The sequence below is a fragment of the Chiloscyllium plagiosum genome, chromosome 30 (assembly GCF_004010195.1).
Source record: "Chiloscyllium plagiosum isolate BGI_BamShark_2017 chromosome 30, ASM401019v2, whole genome shotgun sequence".
Taxonomy (NCBI): Eukaryota; Metazoa; Chordata; class Chondrichthyes; order Orectolobiformes; family Hemiscylliidae; genus Chiloscyllium; species Chiloscyllium plagiosum.
Window position 1 is genome coordinate 3,609,418 of NC_057739.1, and position 17,636 is coordinate 3,627,053.

Here is a 17,636-nt window from a genome sequence, read left to right on the forward strand (position 1 = left end):
AGGCAGTAGACTGAAAAGCAGGATTTCGAAGTTTGCAATCTTAAGATTAATCCCAGTACCATGGGAGTACAGAAATGGGAAAATAGAGCAGATGAACACATGATTCAAGAGTTGTTGCAGGAAGGATGGTTTCAGGTTTCTGGCTCCCTGGGATCATTTCTGGGGAAATGAGATCTCTACAAGTGGGATGATCTGCAACTAAGCCAGAATGAAACCAACATCCTTATGTGAGGGCCTGCTGGTGCTGTTGGGAGGAGTTTAAACTGGTTCAGCAGGGGGCAGGGAATATAGTGCATTAGTATACTACACTGAACACAGCATAACTTAGAAAAGGAAGCAAGGCAGAGCGAATTCAATTATGTGCTTTCAAGAGAGTAAGGAGAGGCAGGATGGCCTTTAACAGCAGGAGTTTCAGAGGGTAAACAGATGAGTTAAGGGTGTGGATTGACGCATGGAACAGCAATGTTGTCATCACAGAGACGTAGTTGAGGGAGGGACAAGACTGACAACTCAACATTTCAGGATCTAGGATCTACAGGCAGGACAGAGGAGGGTGCAAAAATGGAGGTGGTGTTGCATTATTAGTTAGGGAGTCAGTTACTGCAGTAAAGAGGGATGATATATTGAAAGGTTTTTCAAATGAGGCTTTGAAGGTAGAACTCAGGAATAAAAAAAGAGGTCAATCACACTGTTTGGAGAGTATTTTAGGCTCCCATTTACAGGCAAGGTTTGATCTGGGGTACTCAACGTGACTTTATCAGATGGAGGTCATGCTGAACAACTCTAGCGGAATTCTTTTGAAGAGGTAAGCAAGTGTTTGGATAAAGATAGGAGAGTTAATGTAGTTTATATGGATTTCACCAGGCCGTTGACAAAGGAAACTGATTAAGGAAAAGGCTCATGGGATCCAGGATTAACTTGGCGAGATAGACTGAAAATTGGCTTAGTGACAGGAGACAGAAGGTGGTAGTGGAAGGCTGTTTGAGTGACTGGAGCCTAATGTGCAGTGGAATACCACAGGGATTAGTGCTTATTATTTGTGATATTCATAAAAGATGTAGATGAGAATGTGCGGGGATGATAAGTAAATTGCAAATGACACAAATATTGGTGAAGTGGTTGACTGTGAGGAGGAAAGTGTTAGGTTACAGAAGGATATGAATGGATTGGTCAGATGGGGCGATTAGTGGCAGATGAAATTTAACTCTGATAAATGTGATGCTCAATATGATGCATTTTGTACAAAGGAACAAGGAAAGGAAGTACTCAGTGAAAGGCAAGACACTAGGAAGCTCAGGGGAACAGAGGGATCTTGGGGTGCTTATCCACAGATCCAAGTGGACTAAACATATAAATAGAATAATTATGAAGGCAATAAGGGACTGTTTTTATCTGTTAAACTGCTTTTATCAGTTCTGGCATAGATTAGAAGAGCAGGGAGGTTTTGTTGGAGATGTCCAAAAATATGGTTAGGCCACAGCTGGAGTACAGTATGCTGCAGGATGTTGTTTGGGATGGAACATTTCAACTATCTTTGAAGCAGCGAAGGTTGAGGGGGGAACCTGATAACAATGTAAAAAATTATGAAGGACATAGGTGGGATGAGTCGAAAACAGCAAGTCAACCCTTAGTTGAAGGGTCAGTAGCAAGGGACATAATTTTGAAGTGGAAGGAAGGATGTTTAGAAAGGATTTAAGGAAAAACCTTTTCTCCCAGAGTTTTCTGGGCGTCTGGAATGCACTATCTGGGAGGATAATTGAAGCAGGAAACTTCACAATGTTTAAAAAGTATTTGGATGAGCACTTGAAATGTCAGATCATTCAAGGCTATTGGCCTAATAGCACAGTGGCACAGTGATTAGTACTGTTGTCTCACAGCACCAGGGACCCGGGTTCAATTCTCACATCAGGTGACTGTGTGGAGTTTGCAAATTCTTCCCGTGTCTGCATGGGTTTCCTCCGGGTGCTCCAGTTTCCTCCCACAGTCCAAAGATGTGCAGGCCAGGTGAATTGTGTTAGGTGAAAGGGTAAATGTAGGGGAATGGGTCTGGGTGAGTTGCTCTTAGGAGGGTCGGTGTGGACTTGTTGGGCCGAAGGGCCTGTTTCCACACTGTAAGTAATCTAATGCAGGCAAGTGGTATTAGTGTAGGTAGTATGTGGTACTATGAGCTGAAGGACTTCACCTGTACTGCATGATTGACAATGATGATATGGTTATGGTTTTTGCAAGTCAACCATCTCAGCCACAAAGGTTCCTCAGGGCAGTGTCCTAGACTCAATCATCTTTAGCTGCTTCATTAATAGCCTTCCCTCCACCATAAGGTCAGAAGTGGGATGTTTGCTGATGATTGTACAATATTTATCACCATTTGTCCAAATGCAGCAAGACCTGGTCAATACCCAGACTTGGGCTGATGAGTGCCAAGTAACATTCATAGAATCTGTACAGTGTGGAAGTAGGCTGATATCTGGTTGGCATGGACAAGTTGGACCAAAGGATCTGTTTCCATGCTGTACATCTCTATGACTCTAGGCCATTTGGCGCATCAAGTCTACACTGACCCTGTGAAGAACATCCCACACAGATTCACCCACCTACCCTATTCCTGTAACTCTGTATTTCCCATGGCTAATCCACCCTTCTACACATCCCTGGACTCTACAGGTAATTTAGAATGGCCAGTCCAACTAACCTGCACTGTGGGAGGAAATCGGAGCACCTGAAGGAAAACCATGCAGACACAGGGAGAATGTGCAAACTCCACACAGACAGCCACCCAAGAGTGGAATTGAACCCGGGTCCCTGGTGCTGTGAGGCAACAGTGCTAACTACTGAGCCATCATGCTGCCCATAACACAAGTGCCAGGTATTAACCACCTCCAACAAGAGAATTTCTAACCATCACATCTTCACCTTCAGTGTCATTACCAACACTAGATCCTCCACTACCAACGAGTGGAATTGAACCCGGGTCCCTGGCGCTGTGAGGCAACAGTGCTAACTACTGAGCCATCATGCTGCCCATAACACGTGCCAGGTAATAACCACCTCCAACAAGAGAATTTCTAACCATCACATCTTCACCTTCAATGTCATTACCAACACTAGATCCTCCACTACCAACATCATGGGGTTACCATTCACCGGACACTGAACTAGACTAGTAATATAAGCACTGTGGCTTTCAGAACTGTCAGTGGCTAAGAATCCTGCAGTGAGTAATTCCTCTCCTGATTCCCAAATCCTGTCTCAACAAGGCACAAATTAGGAGTGCAATGGAATACTCATTAGTTGACTGGATTTGTGCAGCTTCAGTAACACCCAAGAAGCTTGACAATATGTGGGCGGTATGGTGGCACATTGGATAGCACTGCTGCCTCACAGCGCCAGAGACCAGGGTTCAATTCCCGCCTCAGGCGACTAACTGTGTGGAGTTTGCACATTCTCCCTGTGTCTGTGTGGGTTTCCTCCAGGTGCTCCGGTTTCCTCCCACAGTCCAGGTTAGGTGAATTGGCCATGCTAAATTGCCCGTAGTGTTAGGCGAAGGGGTAAAAGTAGGGGAATGGGTGTGGGTGGGTTGCACTTCGGTGGGTCAGTGTGGACTTGTTGGGCTGAAGGGCCTGTTTCCACACTGTAAGTAATCTAATCTAATATCCAAAGTAAAGTTCTCTCACCACGAATGCACAGCAGCATCTGTGAGATACAGAAATACACCATGCTCCTTAGCATCTTTCAAACCCTGAACACTGTACCCAGAAGGACAAGGGCAGCAAACACATGGGAACACCACCACCTGAAGTTCACCTTCAAGCTTTTCACTACCCTGACTTGGAATTATACTGCAGAAGTTCCAGAAGGCAATTCACCACCACCTTCTCAAGGATTGTTAGGATGGTCAATAAATGCTGGTCCAGCCAACAAAGCCCACATCCCACGAATCACTAAAATAAAACACTAAAATTGTGAAGATTTGTATCTTAGAAAAGCTAGATACTTCTCATCACCTGAACAGATACACATATATAGAGTGAGTGGTTAAAGTAAAATAATTGTTTTTTATTTCAAGTGTTCGGCAGTTCGGGATGAAACAGGATGCTGCAGATCACCGAAGTTCAATTTTCCAGTCTCCAAATTATAGTAAGCAACATTGTCATGGTACCTAGAACATATAATGAAAACAGACACACAAACTTAATGATAGCTATTTCTTGTGGGTGAGCAAGTTGACTCTCAAATTATTTTGCAAATAATTCTCATCTGACTATTAGATCCCCTTACTGTTTTCACTGTGAATATAAGAAATAGGAGCAGAGTAGGATTTGACCCTTCAAAATACTTTTCTATTGAATAAGATCATGGCTTATCTTATTGTGACCTTAGTTCCTCTTTTCTGCCTTTGATATAATTCTTGATTTGGAAATAAAGCATCTGTCTAACTCAGCCTTGAATATATTCAATGACCTAGCTCTGCTGTTCTGTGTAGGAGAATTCCAAAGATCATGAATCTCCAAGGGATGAAATTCCTTGTAATGTCCTATCTTAAACATCTGCAGTATCACATGAAATCCCCTCAGACTATGTTTCAATAAAACCATTTCCAACTTTCTAAACTTCAGAGACAATAAGCCCATCTTGCTTAACCTTACCTCATAAAGCAACCTTTTCATCCCAAGCACCAACCAAGTGAATCTTTTCAGAAATGTTTCCCATACGAATATACCATTCTTTAACTAAGGAGACCAATACTGCACACACTGCTCTTGGTGCCATCTCATCAATGCTATGCACAGTTGTAGCAAGACTTCCTTAATTTTTATATTACAATGCCCCTGAGATAAAGAACAATCTATTTACTTTTCTAATTAATTGCTGTATCAGCACGCTAAGCTTTTGAGATTCAGGTACAAAGACATCCACACTCTTCTTTACCACAACATTCTTCAGATTCTCTAGTTAAATATTATTTTACTTTTCTATTATCAATGAAGTGGAAAACCTCACATTTTCATACACATACACCACCTGCCATTTTTTTTGCCCACTCACGTTATCTTTTTATACTCATCTGCAGACACGTTGTATTCTCACAGCTTGCTTTTCTATCTTTGTATCATCAGCAAATTTGTCTGCAATAGCTTTGGTACCTCCATCCAAGTCAGCTACCCATTGGACATTGCTTGGACTGGGGCCTATACCCTCTTCACAGGGAGAAAGGTAATGGTGCCCCAGAATTGTATATTGATTTTTGGGGGAGAAAATAGTTGGCGTGATATAATCCATGGTTTCAAAACTTAATTTTTTGATTGAAATGGAATCTGAACCCAATAATTTATAGAGAAATTGAGACTGAGAATGAAACTGAATTGAAATGGAAACTTCAGGCTCTGAGAAATTGATACCAATTGAAACCAGATAAAATAAAACCAAATGAGCTCACAAGAGTGATTTCAGGGAAAGGGAACTTCAGTTATGAAGTAGATTGAGAAGGTAGGATTATTTTCCTTGAAGATGAGAAGGTAGAAAAATAGATACAGAAAAATTGTTCCTACTGGTGAAAGGATCAAGAACAAGAGGACAGATGTTAAGTAATTGGTAAAAGAAGCAAAGGCAGTCTAGAGTCATAGAGCATGGAAACAGACCCTTCGGTCCAACTCATCAATGCCGTCCACATATCCAATTGCCAGCATTTGGTCCATATCCCTCCAAACCCTTCCTTTAGTGTGGACGTGTTGGGCCGAAGGGCCTGTTTCCACACAGTAGGGATTCTAATTCATATGGGGAGAAAGTGAGGTCTGCAGATGCTGGAGATCAGAGCTGGAAATGTGTTGCTGGAAAAGCGCAGCAGGTCAGGCAGCATCATGGAGCAGGTGGAGGGCATGGGTGGTGTCCCGAACGTAGGTTCTAATTCATATATCCATCCAGATGCCTTTTAAATGTTGGAATACTACCAGCCTCCATGACAAATAACACATTCAAGCAGTGAGTGGTCGGCAGTCTGGATAGCACTATTTTGTAGGATGGAGGAGGTGGGTTAAATCAAGACATTCTAAAGGGAATTAGGCTTATTTAAAAAGAACAAAATGTGGAAGAAAGCAGAAGAATGGGAGCTGAGAGACAGCTGGCACAGACACAACAGGCTGAATGGCTTCCATATGTGTCATAACAATTCTGTGATTTTGTATTTCCAGACAGCCCGTGATGTGATGCTGACTATCTGAAGCCTGGATCCAGGAGCTGGCAACAGATAGATATCAAAGTTGCTGCAGCTATTTGTGCTACATGAAGTAATTGCCTAATCAGACTTGTACCTATAGTGCACAGTGGATTTGGACAAAAGTAGAATCAGTGAATCCATGTCATCAAGACTATTGTGAGCAGAGCTAAGGAGGTTCTGGAAAAGTATGTCATTTTGGTGAACCCTACAGTTGTAGCAAGACTTCCCTACTTTATACAGCAATCTCCCTTGAAATCCACAACAATCTGTTTATCTAGCTCATTAATTGTTGGTTCCAGCAAGTCTAGAAAAAACCCTATTGTAGTGATTGTAATGAGATCAGCCAGGTAGACCTCATGGAAATTGAATTCCCTGATTGGGCTGTTAATCTGGTCAAAGCAGAGAGTCTTGGCTGACAGACAAAAACAGGTGTGTCAGACATTCTGTCACTCTGAGAGCTGGCTCTGAGGGAGCTGAATCAGTGTCAATGACTTTCCACGTGTAAATAAAGGGTGGCTGGGTGACAGGATACTGGCCTCAGTGAAGTTATTTTGATGAGAGTAAAACACACTCATGCAGAAATTCACTCACAACAGTCATCTTTGATTAGATTACTTACAGTGTGGAAACAGGCCCTTCAACACAACAAGTCCACATCGACCCGCCGAAGCGCAACCCACCCAGACCCATTCCCCTACATTTACCCCTTCACCTAACACTATGGTCAATTTAGCGTGGCCAATCCACCTAACCTGCACATTTTTGGATTGTGGGAGGAAACCAGAGCACGGGGAGAATGTGCAACTTCCACACAGAGAGTCGCCTGAGGCGGGAATTGAACCCGGGTCTCTGGCGCTGTGAGGCAGCAGTGTTAACCACTGTGCCACCGTGCCGCCCATAATTGGGGTAGTAGGCATTTCTGGCATCATGCTATTAATTGCTATTATTTGATCCTGCCGTTGAGGACTGGGCTCAGTTATGGAAAGAATGTATTATTTTTCCGGGAAAATGACACTGGGGCAAATGAAAAGCGACACGTAATTCCCCATACAGCTTGTGAACTGCAGCTGTTTCAGTTATTAGGACATATAAAGATATGACGCATCAGATACTAAAACTTTCCAACAGTTAATGGGTTTAGTTGCAGAATATTATGACTCCAAGCCTCCTCTAATTCTGAGACACTATTGATTTTACTCAGCAATTTGAGAACCAGGCGAGTCTGTATCGGGATGGAGGGGGACACTCTCACCAGTCTGGTTGAGCTTCGGGAACACCACTTGAATGAAGCCAATTGTATAACCTCACTCGGGACATATCCTGAACAGAGGGACTCCAGGTTAGCCCACAGCAAAACCCAAAATAAAACCTCTGCCAAATGATTAAAATTTTCTCAGAATCTGAACCAGTAGATCATTGTAGTTGCTGATGGAATACGGACTTGAGACAGCAAAAGAGTTCCATTGACCTAAACTGAGTCAGAGAAATCATGTGCCAATAACCAGGAAAGTGCATACTCTGCAAAGTCCACCCACATCTGGTTTCGAACAGCTAAATTGCTTAGCAACATTCAAAACAAAGCCAATCAAAGTAAAGGTCTTGTTAAATGGTCACCCTGTTCTAATGAAGATTGATACCAGTGTGGCTGTTTCTGTATTCGCACAACCAGACTTTAACAAAATTCCCTGTGGACTCCAACCCTTAAGTTTGTGCAAGACCTTGACTAGAACCACAATGAAGAAGTTTTTCAGATTAATGGTACAACTTTGGTTCCACTTTCTTATGAGAAGCAGCTGGTTCAGTTACTACTTGATGTAGTGAAATTAGTTGAGAAAGATTTCCTTTAGTGAACTTAACAAGTCAAACACAAATTTCAATGCAGTTCACCAATTGGAACCTAATAAATTCTAACAAGCTCCAATATCACAACCGTTTGTGGGATGTAGATCCTGGGGGAAAGATGGGTAAAGACCACTGCAGTGGTGGCCTGCTTTATTTTTTTGAGGAACATTTCTTTCTTTCCTGTAAAGACTAAAGTCTTAGTCATTGAAGATCCCAGAGCTTCCACAGTCATCAACATCTTGTACGTTGATATTTCATCAGCGTCTGCCAATTTGGTTAGGACTATTTTCATGGTTAAATAGTATTTCAAATAGGCAAACAGCTCTTTGGGGTTTGAATATCACTGGCAAGGTCAACATTTATTGTCCATGCTCAACTGGCCTTACTGAATGGCTTGCCAGGCTGTTTCAGTGTTAACCACATTCCTGAGAATCTGGGGAGACAGGAAGGCTAGAATAGGGCATTTGTGTACAATCATTTCATGACTATAGTTATAAAAACTAACATTTTATTCCAGGCTTAATAATTACACTTAAATTCCCCTATCTGCCATTGAGCAATTTGAATTTAGTGTCCAGAAAATTGATCCCGAACTCTGCATTATTAGTGTAGTGCATAGGGACAGCGAAGTGTGATATAGGATGAGATGTTTATTACATTTTACACAAAATATTTCTATTGAAAATATTGTCAGAAGATATGTGCTTGGTTTAATAGGGCCTATATTCATTATAGTTTAGAAGAATCAGAGGGGATCTGATAGAAACATATAAAATTCTTTGTACTTTTAACTTTGTACACCCCAGTCCAACACCAGCATCTCCAAAACATAAAATTCTAGTAGGGTTAAATGGACGAGATGCGAAGAGGATGTTTCCCCTGACCAGGGAGTCTAGAACTAAGGGTCACTATCTCAGGATATAGAATAGGCCATTTAGGACTGAAAAGAGAAAACATTTCTTCACTCAGAGGGTGGCGATCATGTGGAATTCACCACCATAGAATATTGTGAAAGCTGGGTCATTAAATATCTTCAAGAAAGATATAGATAAATGTTTAGATATTAAAGGCATCAAGTGGATTAGAACAAGGGAGGGAATATGATATTGAGATAGAGAACCAGCAATGATCATATTGAATAAGGGGACAAGCTTGAAAGGCCAATTGACCAATGCGTGCTCCTTTTTACAGTGTTTCTACATTTTTGCCAGTCACTTGGAAAATGTTGCTATTCACCAAGACTCCTTTGACAGCATCACCCAAACCTGCAATTTCATTACCAAGAAGGACAAGGGCAACACATGCAGCTGAACATCACCCACTGCAAGTTCCCCTTCAAACCACATACCACCATGACTTTGAACTATATCATTGTTTCTTCAGTGTGGCTGGGTCAAATTGCTGGAATTCTCTTCTAATAGGGATTACACTACGGGCCTTACTACCTTCCATGGACTGCAGTGGTTCAAGAAAGTGGCTTACGATTCAAGGGTACTTGTTCAAGGGCAGTAAAGGATGGGCAATAATGCTGACCTAGTCACATCTTGTAAAAGAATATAAAGAGATAATTGACATAGACATGCCTTCAGAATTCTTGGCCCTTTGCTTGATAGGTAAAAACAATGACTGCAGATGCTGGAAAACCAGATTCTGGATTAGTGGTACTGGAAGAGCACAGCAGTTCAGGCAACATCCGAGGAGCAGTATCGACGTTTCGGGCAAAAGCCCTTCATTAGGAATACAGGCAGAGAGCCTGAAGGGTGGAGAGATCTACTCTATTACAATTGATTCCATAAACTGAAATTTCATCTTTGTTAGATAGAATAAAGCAAATGCTATTTACTACTCAACCAATTGAACTGAATTTATAATGGACATGTGAACCACCTATTGTCAAGGTTTAAAGTTCCTCCGCATGACTTTAAACTATACTCTCATGCAATGTACACTTTACTACTCTTGGGTTTAGTTCTTTAGACTTATTATGTCCATACACATTTTGGAAAAATGAAGTGCGATGAGTATTATGCAGCAATATTTAGCCAATCAAAGCTGCTTAAGTATCTGGTGATATAAATCTTCACCGCCTCTCTGCAGCACTTCCAATTAACTGTCTATTAATTAACTTGAAGGTTAATAAATATTGTTTTAATTAAACGAATTCACAGCAGTGACAAACTTTTGAGATTAATAGCCTGAGACTTGTACTTACGATCTTGGAAGGAATAATGCATCAATAGTTTCTTTGGTATATATGTCCTCAAAATCTATTGGAGAAGACATTCTACATTCCAAAACAAAGCAAAGTGGAAGAAAAATGGATACCTGTTTTTCTAGGTTATACAAACATTTTAAACTATTAATACATTATTATGCAGAACAAATTTATTGCAAAACACGGAATAAATAGAAATTGAGTTATGAGTTCATCAGCAACCAAAAACTATAAATTCTATTTTAATGATTAAAATTGAATTAACAATTAGAAGTGTATTATTAAATAATTGTTAATTATTTTGATTACACTATAAACTTGGTGTCTGGTATCAGTTACTCACAAGTCTGGTTAGTGCAAGAATATGTTTAGGAACCATTGGGGTCAATCTTGAGGGTCGTTGAATGTTTTAATTTTACTATGTTGCAAATACAGTATAGGGAAAGGGAGGCGGATTTGATTTGGCTATCTGTCTTCATTTCATAATAAATTGCCTGATATCTCAATAAAGTCCCCAACTTTGAGCTAGTATCATAGCCTTCAGAAAGTTCTGACTCACTTTAATAGTTATCTAGGAAAAGTTACAGGATTAAAAATTGCTTGAGATTCTGAGGAACTGTAAAACTGATGCTTTCTTTGAATGCTCTACCTGTCCTCTTCTGCTCAAGATACCAATCCTGAACCCTTTTTCCATACAGAACTGATTTTAACCCCATTCCCTGAGCGTCCCTCCTTTCCCCAATCTGAACCTGACTCCCACCTGAATCCTAGCCAAAGACATGACCAAACTCCAATTCCATCCTCCCTTCTGGGCTCAACCTGACCGGACCTGTCTCCATTCTGCCGCAAACCCTGGATTTGACCAAACCTGACCACCCTCTCACCTCGGACCTGACTCCAATGATTGCTACTCTCAGAAGATTTCAGTCATTATATTAATTGAAGACATGTAACAACAAGCCCAAGGTATTTTAACTTTATCCACCAAATCAGATCTCAGCTATCATTGATTTTTTTTTAGATTCCTTATGGTGTGGAAACAGGCCCTTTGGCCCAACAAGTCCATACCGACCCTCCGAAGGGTAACCCACCCTGACGCATTTCTCTCTGACTAATGCACCTAACACTATGAGCAATTTAACATGGCCAGTTCACCTAACCTGCACATCTTTTGGACTGTGGGAGGAAACCGGAGCACCCAGAGGAAATCCACGCTGACATGGGGAGAATGTGTAAATTCCACACAGACAGTCACGCGAAGCTGGAATCAAACTTGGGTCCCTGGTGCTGTGAGGCAGCAGTGCTAACCACTAGGCCACCATGCCGCTCGTATCTCGATGAGTGGCTAAGGATCTTGCTTTGAAAATGTAAATTAGTTTGATATCAATCAAACTACATTTATTTTAGTTGTTCATGCAACGTGGCTCTTGCTGGCTGAGCTAGTATTTACTGCACATCCCTAAATGCATTTGAGAAGCTGACGGTCATTTGCTTTCTTGAACTGTTGCAGTTATGGAGAGAGTTCTAGGATTATGACCCAGTGACAGTGAAGAAACATTGACATGACAGAGTTCTAAGTCAGGTTTAAGTGTGGTCTGAGCCAGGAATTTGTTCTGGGTTCACTATGAGGCTGAAGAGAGTTTTGCCTGGAAGCACTTATCTTCTTTTTGTGGGATCAGAAGGACCAGGAGTGTTCCTTTGGACTGTAGAAGAAAAGTGACAGTCTTTTCTGCAACAGATTCAATCTCTATCCTTCCCATGAGATCCTCTGCCCTATACCAATTGGAAGAAGGCAGCTGCTTTCTACCCATTTCTCACCCATCCCAGGTAGCAAGTGTACCCAGTTATTGAGAATCATGAGATGAACAGATGTAAGTATGAGGAAGGAAAAATTCTAGAAAGGATTATAAGAGATAGGATTAATAATCATCTAGCAAGCAACAATTTGATTGGAAATAGTCAACATGGATTCGTCAAGGGCAGGTCGTGTCTCACCCTCATTGAGTTTTTTGAGAAGGTGACAAGCATGTGGATGAGGATAGGGCAGTTGACGTGGTGCACACAGACTTCAGTAAAGCCTTTGATAAGGTTCCACATGGTAGGCTATTGGAGAAAATAGGATTGAGGGTGCATTAGCAATTTGGATTAGAAACTGGCTTTCTGTAAGAAGGCAACGATTGGTGGTTGATGGAAAACATTCAGCCTGGAATCTGGTTACTAGTGGTGTGCCACTAATGGTTGGTCTGTTTTGGGACTATTGCTGTTTGTCATTCTTATAAACAACTTGGACGTAGGCATAGTTGGATGGGTTAATAAGTTTGCAGATGATACTAATGTTGGTGGAGTGGGGGACAGTGTGGAAGAATGTTGCAGGTTGCAGGGACACTTGGATAAACTGCAGAATTGGGCTGAAAGGTGACAAATGGAGTTCAATGCAGATAAATGTGAGGTGATTCACTTTGGGAAGAATAACAGGAAGGCAGAATACTGAGTCAAAGAAAATATTCTTGGTAGTGTGGATGTGCAGAGGGACCTTGGTGTCCATGTACATAGATCCCTGAAAGTTGCCACCCAAGTTGATGGTGCTGTTAAGAAGGCATATGGGTGTTGCCATAATGTCGTGCTGCAATTGTACAAAAGGCTAGTGTAGCCTCACTTGGAGCATTGTGTGCAATTCTGGTCGTCCCATTACAGGAAGGATGTGGGAGCATTGGAAAAGGTGCAGAGGAGATTCACCAGGATGTTGCTTGGTCTCAAGCGAAGGTCTTATGAGGAAAGGCTGAGGAACTTTTCACATTGGAGAGAAGAAGGCTAACAGGGGATTTAATAGAGAATACAAGATAGTCAGAGGATTAGATAGGGTAGACAGTGAAAGTCTTTTTCCTAAGACAATGACATCTGCTTGTACAAGGGGGCATAGCTGCAAATTGAGGGGTGATAGATTTAAGACAGGTGTCAGAAGCAGGTTCTTTACTCAGAGACTGGCAAGGGCGTGGAATGCCCTGCCTGCCAATGTAGTTAACTCAGCCACATTAGTGGCATTTAAACAGTCCTTGGATGAGCATATGGATGATGATGGGATAGTGTCGGGGGATGGGCTTAGATTAGTTCACAAGCCAGTGCACCATCAAGGGCCAAAGGGGCTGTTCTGCTCTGTATTATTCTATGTTCTATGAGTTAAAGTAGCCTGGATCTGTTTTCTGTTAAAACTGTTAAGCTTCAAACTCATCGGGTCTTCCAATTCCTACCTGCCATAATCCTTTAGGTTTGATAAACCGACTTGTGACCAACATTGTTCTACTTACATCGCAGAGGTCCGTGATCTATTCATATTAAATTTTCTATCCAAAGTAATTTTCTCATCACCGAAAAATCTGTATATCAAAGCAGCAAGAATTTAAAAGAAAGAAAATTGTAAGCATCAGTTCATTATTTTGCACATTCTAGGTCAGCTTTTTTCAAATATTTTGTCCAGATGAACTGTGTTAATGATTAGAATTTGCCTGGATCCGGTATTGGTTGAGGTTTTTTAAACTTGAAAACAGTGTAGGACAATGGGATACATTAAGACGAAGATTAATTTTGAGTGGCTCCTTCCAGTTCAGGTGTTTGTAATTTTTTTCAGTTTGAGTAACGTAGCCATGCAGAAAAACCCACACTTCAGTTTATTGGATGAAATCTTATAGGGGTCTGAGCAATGTGGGTCATGGTGGAGTTTGTGACAGAATCAGAAGAGAAGTCTGGGAAGGTCTATCTCAGTGTTGGGAACATCACATTTGATCTCTTATGCTTTTGACAAGTGCTGTGGTGAGTTCCTTGCAAGGCAGCAGTGAATTGTCAATTAAGAGAGGTTATAGCTTGTTAAATACCTTCTAAGATGTATTGGATTGCAAAATTCATTTGACAAGATCCCTCATGGTAAGCTGGTCCAGAAGATTAAGTCACATGGGATCCACAGTGAGTTGGTAAGTTGAATACTAAATTGGCATGGTCATCTTCGACAGGACATCATCGTGGAAAAGTGTATTTCTGACTGGAAGTGATCATGGTGTTCTGCGAGGATAAGTGCTGGAACCTCTGTTTGTAATTTGTAGAAATTATTTGGATTAAAATGTAGGTGCTCTGATTAGTAAGTTTGCAGCCAACACAAAAGTTGATGGAGTTGTGGATAGTGTGGAAGGCTGTCGAAGGATATAACAAGATATAGGTCAGTTAGAAACATGATCAGAGAAATGTCAGATGCAGTTTAATCCGAACGAGTGTGAGATGATGCATTTTGGGAGGTCAAATGCGAGAGGGAAATAAATGATACAGTAAATGATAGAACCCTGAAGAACACTGATATAGAGAGATCTTGGGGTGCAAGTCCATAGCTCCTTAAAAGTGCAACACAAGTGGATAAGATGGTAAAAAAGGCGTGCAACATGCTTGCTTTCATCGGTTGGGGCACTGAGAATAGAAGTTGGCAAGTCATGTTGCAGCTATGTAAAAGTTTAGTTAGTCCACATTTGGAATATTGTGCGCAGTTCTGGTCACCACACTATAGGAAAGATGTGGAGGCTATGGAGGTGGTGCAAAGAGATTTACCAGGGTGTTGCCTGGATTGGAGTGTACTAACAATAAAGAAAGGTTAGACTGACTAACTTGGATTGTTTTCTCTAGAGCATCATAGGCTGAGGGGCGACCTGATGGAAGTATGTAAAATTATGCCAGGCATTATTCGGGTGGGTCGTCAGAGTCTTTTTCCCAAGGGTACAAATATCAAATAACAGGGGGCATGGGTTTAAAGGAGATGTATGAAGTGCATTTTTTGTGAAGAGGGTAGTAGGTGCCTGTAATGGGCTGCCAGGGGAGGTGGTAGAAGCAGATACAATAGCAATGTTTAAGAGGCATTTAGCCAGGCACGTGAACAGACAGAGAATAGAGCAATACAGACATGTGCAGGTAGATGGCATTAGTTCACAATGGCATCATGGTCAGCACAGACATGCTGGACCAAAGGGCCTGTTCCTGTGGTGTACTAAGTATCAGTGTAACATCATCACGAGTCGCCTCATTAATATTCAACTTCCTATCATGCCAAACAAGGTCGACGTTCAGAAATCTCAACATGGAAATCGGAATGAATTCCTAGCAATTTTAACTCACTGCTTGGTGCAAAGGATCTCCATATTGGACATCAGGCAATAACATCTCAAGGCTTGCTTCATTGGCATTGGACACACATACCTCACATCCATGGACATTGGCATCTAATCAATGTTGTCTCTAAGCTGTGCTCCAAGATTATGTACACAGCAATCAGTCCATGTAGAAGATAAAAAATTAGTGGGTCATTGCATCCAACCTGTCCCATCTTCTATGAACCCTCATGGCATACGTTTAAACCACTTGCAGGATGCTTCTGCACATCAATATTGCACCATGGGCTGCACCTACAAGTAACAATGAAGTTCTGTAGCAAGGATATTGCGCACTCAGGAATCTACATTTAGCTCCAGTATGGACCAGACTGCAACCAACCTGGCTCTTTAATCACTGTCACAGCACCTACTCATTCTGAGCCTATTTAGATGCTCACAGCAACCTGACCTTGCATTGCCTGGGGTTTGTATGCTTTCCCCCATAAACCAGATATTCCAGGCTCAAATTACTTTTGTCTTGCCTTACTGTTCAGCATCGACATACAGGCAGGGAGCTTTTCAAGGTCATCAGATCTCAATCAAGTCAAGGAGAATAGCCTTCACTCAGGGGTTCCAGCATAATAAGTCAAGGGCAACCTCCATCACCAGTCCAGGAGCTTGGACATGGCCAGATATCTATTTGGCGCAGTCAGAGTCAGCATGTTCTACATTTGAGTGGTGAGGAGCCAAATGTTTGGCAGCCACCACTTCTGCCACCAGACATTTCTGCTCTATTATGGGTTGTTTCCACTTGGAATAAGAAGGAGGCAGATATGATGGGAGATGAAAGTGGTTTGCGCAGTGGGTACTTTTGGTGCAGGCCAGGAGGTGGCCTGAGTGAGTGAGTGGGCAGCACAGAAGCCATGCAATTTATGATGTTGGGGGTTGTGTGAGGGAAGATGTTGCTAGCAATATTGAGAGTAGTGGAACATGAGCTTTGGTGGTAAGTGATAACAGCAGCAGAGATAGAGAGAGTGTGAGATTTAGGAGAGAAGTTAATGGCACTAATGTTGGTGGAATGTTTCCTACAGCATTGGGTATTCCTCCAGACAGTTGAGACAACTCTAACCTATGTGGCAGCCTCAGATCAGGCTGTATGGACTGGTGTTGTGTTTTCCACTGTTGGTTGTGGGAAAACAGGAAGTCTTGTGATTGCACCGCCCCATTCAACAAGACCTCTATATTCCAGCTGAAAGCCAAGGCATGAACTTCCCCATTTCTTCCAGGCCCAGGGCAAATATCACAAATTCTGCATGTCAAATCCGGACTGTAAGGACTTGTCTGGTTGCACAACTGACTTGTTAAAATATTGTGTGCAATGGATGCCAATAAATTCCAGGATGTCTGTTGACCAACGAGTTGCTCTGGAGATGTCACATGCTAAGATGAGACGAGAATCAGATATGAAGAATGCCAGGGTCGGCAGTTGATGAGGAGCAGTTGGTAATGTACAATGTAAAATCTTACTGGGCCACGTGGCGAGAATCCCTCCAAAAGTCTCGATGCAACTCACACTTAGTCAATGATTTGAGGGTTTTTTTCTGCTCCTGATGAGCACAATGCATACTTTTTTCATTATCACAGAGATGTATTGTCTCATTCCATCACTGCATGTAGCAACAATCTTCTTTGGCTGCTTCTTGATCAAAACAAAGAAAATAGGAAAATGTATCGAGGGAGAGAATAAGGCCCCTCAAAGATCAGCAAGGCGGCCTTTGTGTAGAGCTGCAGAAAATGAGGGAGATATTAAACAGTATTTTGCATCAGTATTTAATGTGGAAAAGGACATGGAAGAAAGAATGTAGGGAAATAGATGGTGACATCTTGAAAAATGTCCATATTACAGAGGAGGAAATGCTGGATGTCTTGAAACGCATAAAGGTGGATAAATCCCCAGGATCTGATCAGGTGTACCCTAGAGCTCTGTGGGAAGCTAGAGAAGTGATTGCTGGGCCTCTTGCTGAGATATTTGTATCATCGATAGTCACAGATGAGGTACCAGAAAACTGGAGGTTGGCTAACGTGGTGCCACTGTTTAAGAAGGGTGGTAAGGACAAGCCAGGGAACTATAGACCAGGGAGCCCGACGTCAGTGGTGGGCAAGTTGTTGGAGGGAATCCTGAGGGACAGGATGTACATGTATTTGGAAAGGCAAGGACTGATTAGGGATAGTCAACATGGCT

General features: G+C 41.9%; 1 protein-coding gene across 1 annotated transcript in view; it reads right to left on the reverse strand.

The window, feature by feature from the left end:
- Positions 1-4,040: 4,040 nt before the first annotated feature.
- Positions 4,041-17,636, reverse strand: part of LOC122564715 — a 155,439-nt gene continuing 141,843 nt past the window's right edge. The window contains exons 11-12 of the mRNA XM_043719838.1: positions 10,269-10,340; positions 4,041-4,159 (exon numbers count right to left, since the gene is read on the reverse strand). Of these exons, the coding sequence (XP_043575773.1) occupies positions 4,057-4,159; positions 10,269-10,340 (175 nt within the window). The 3' untranslated portion in view covers positions 4,041-4,056. The remainder of the gene's footprint in view (positions 4,160-10,268; positions 10,341-17,636) is intronic.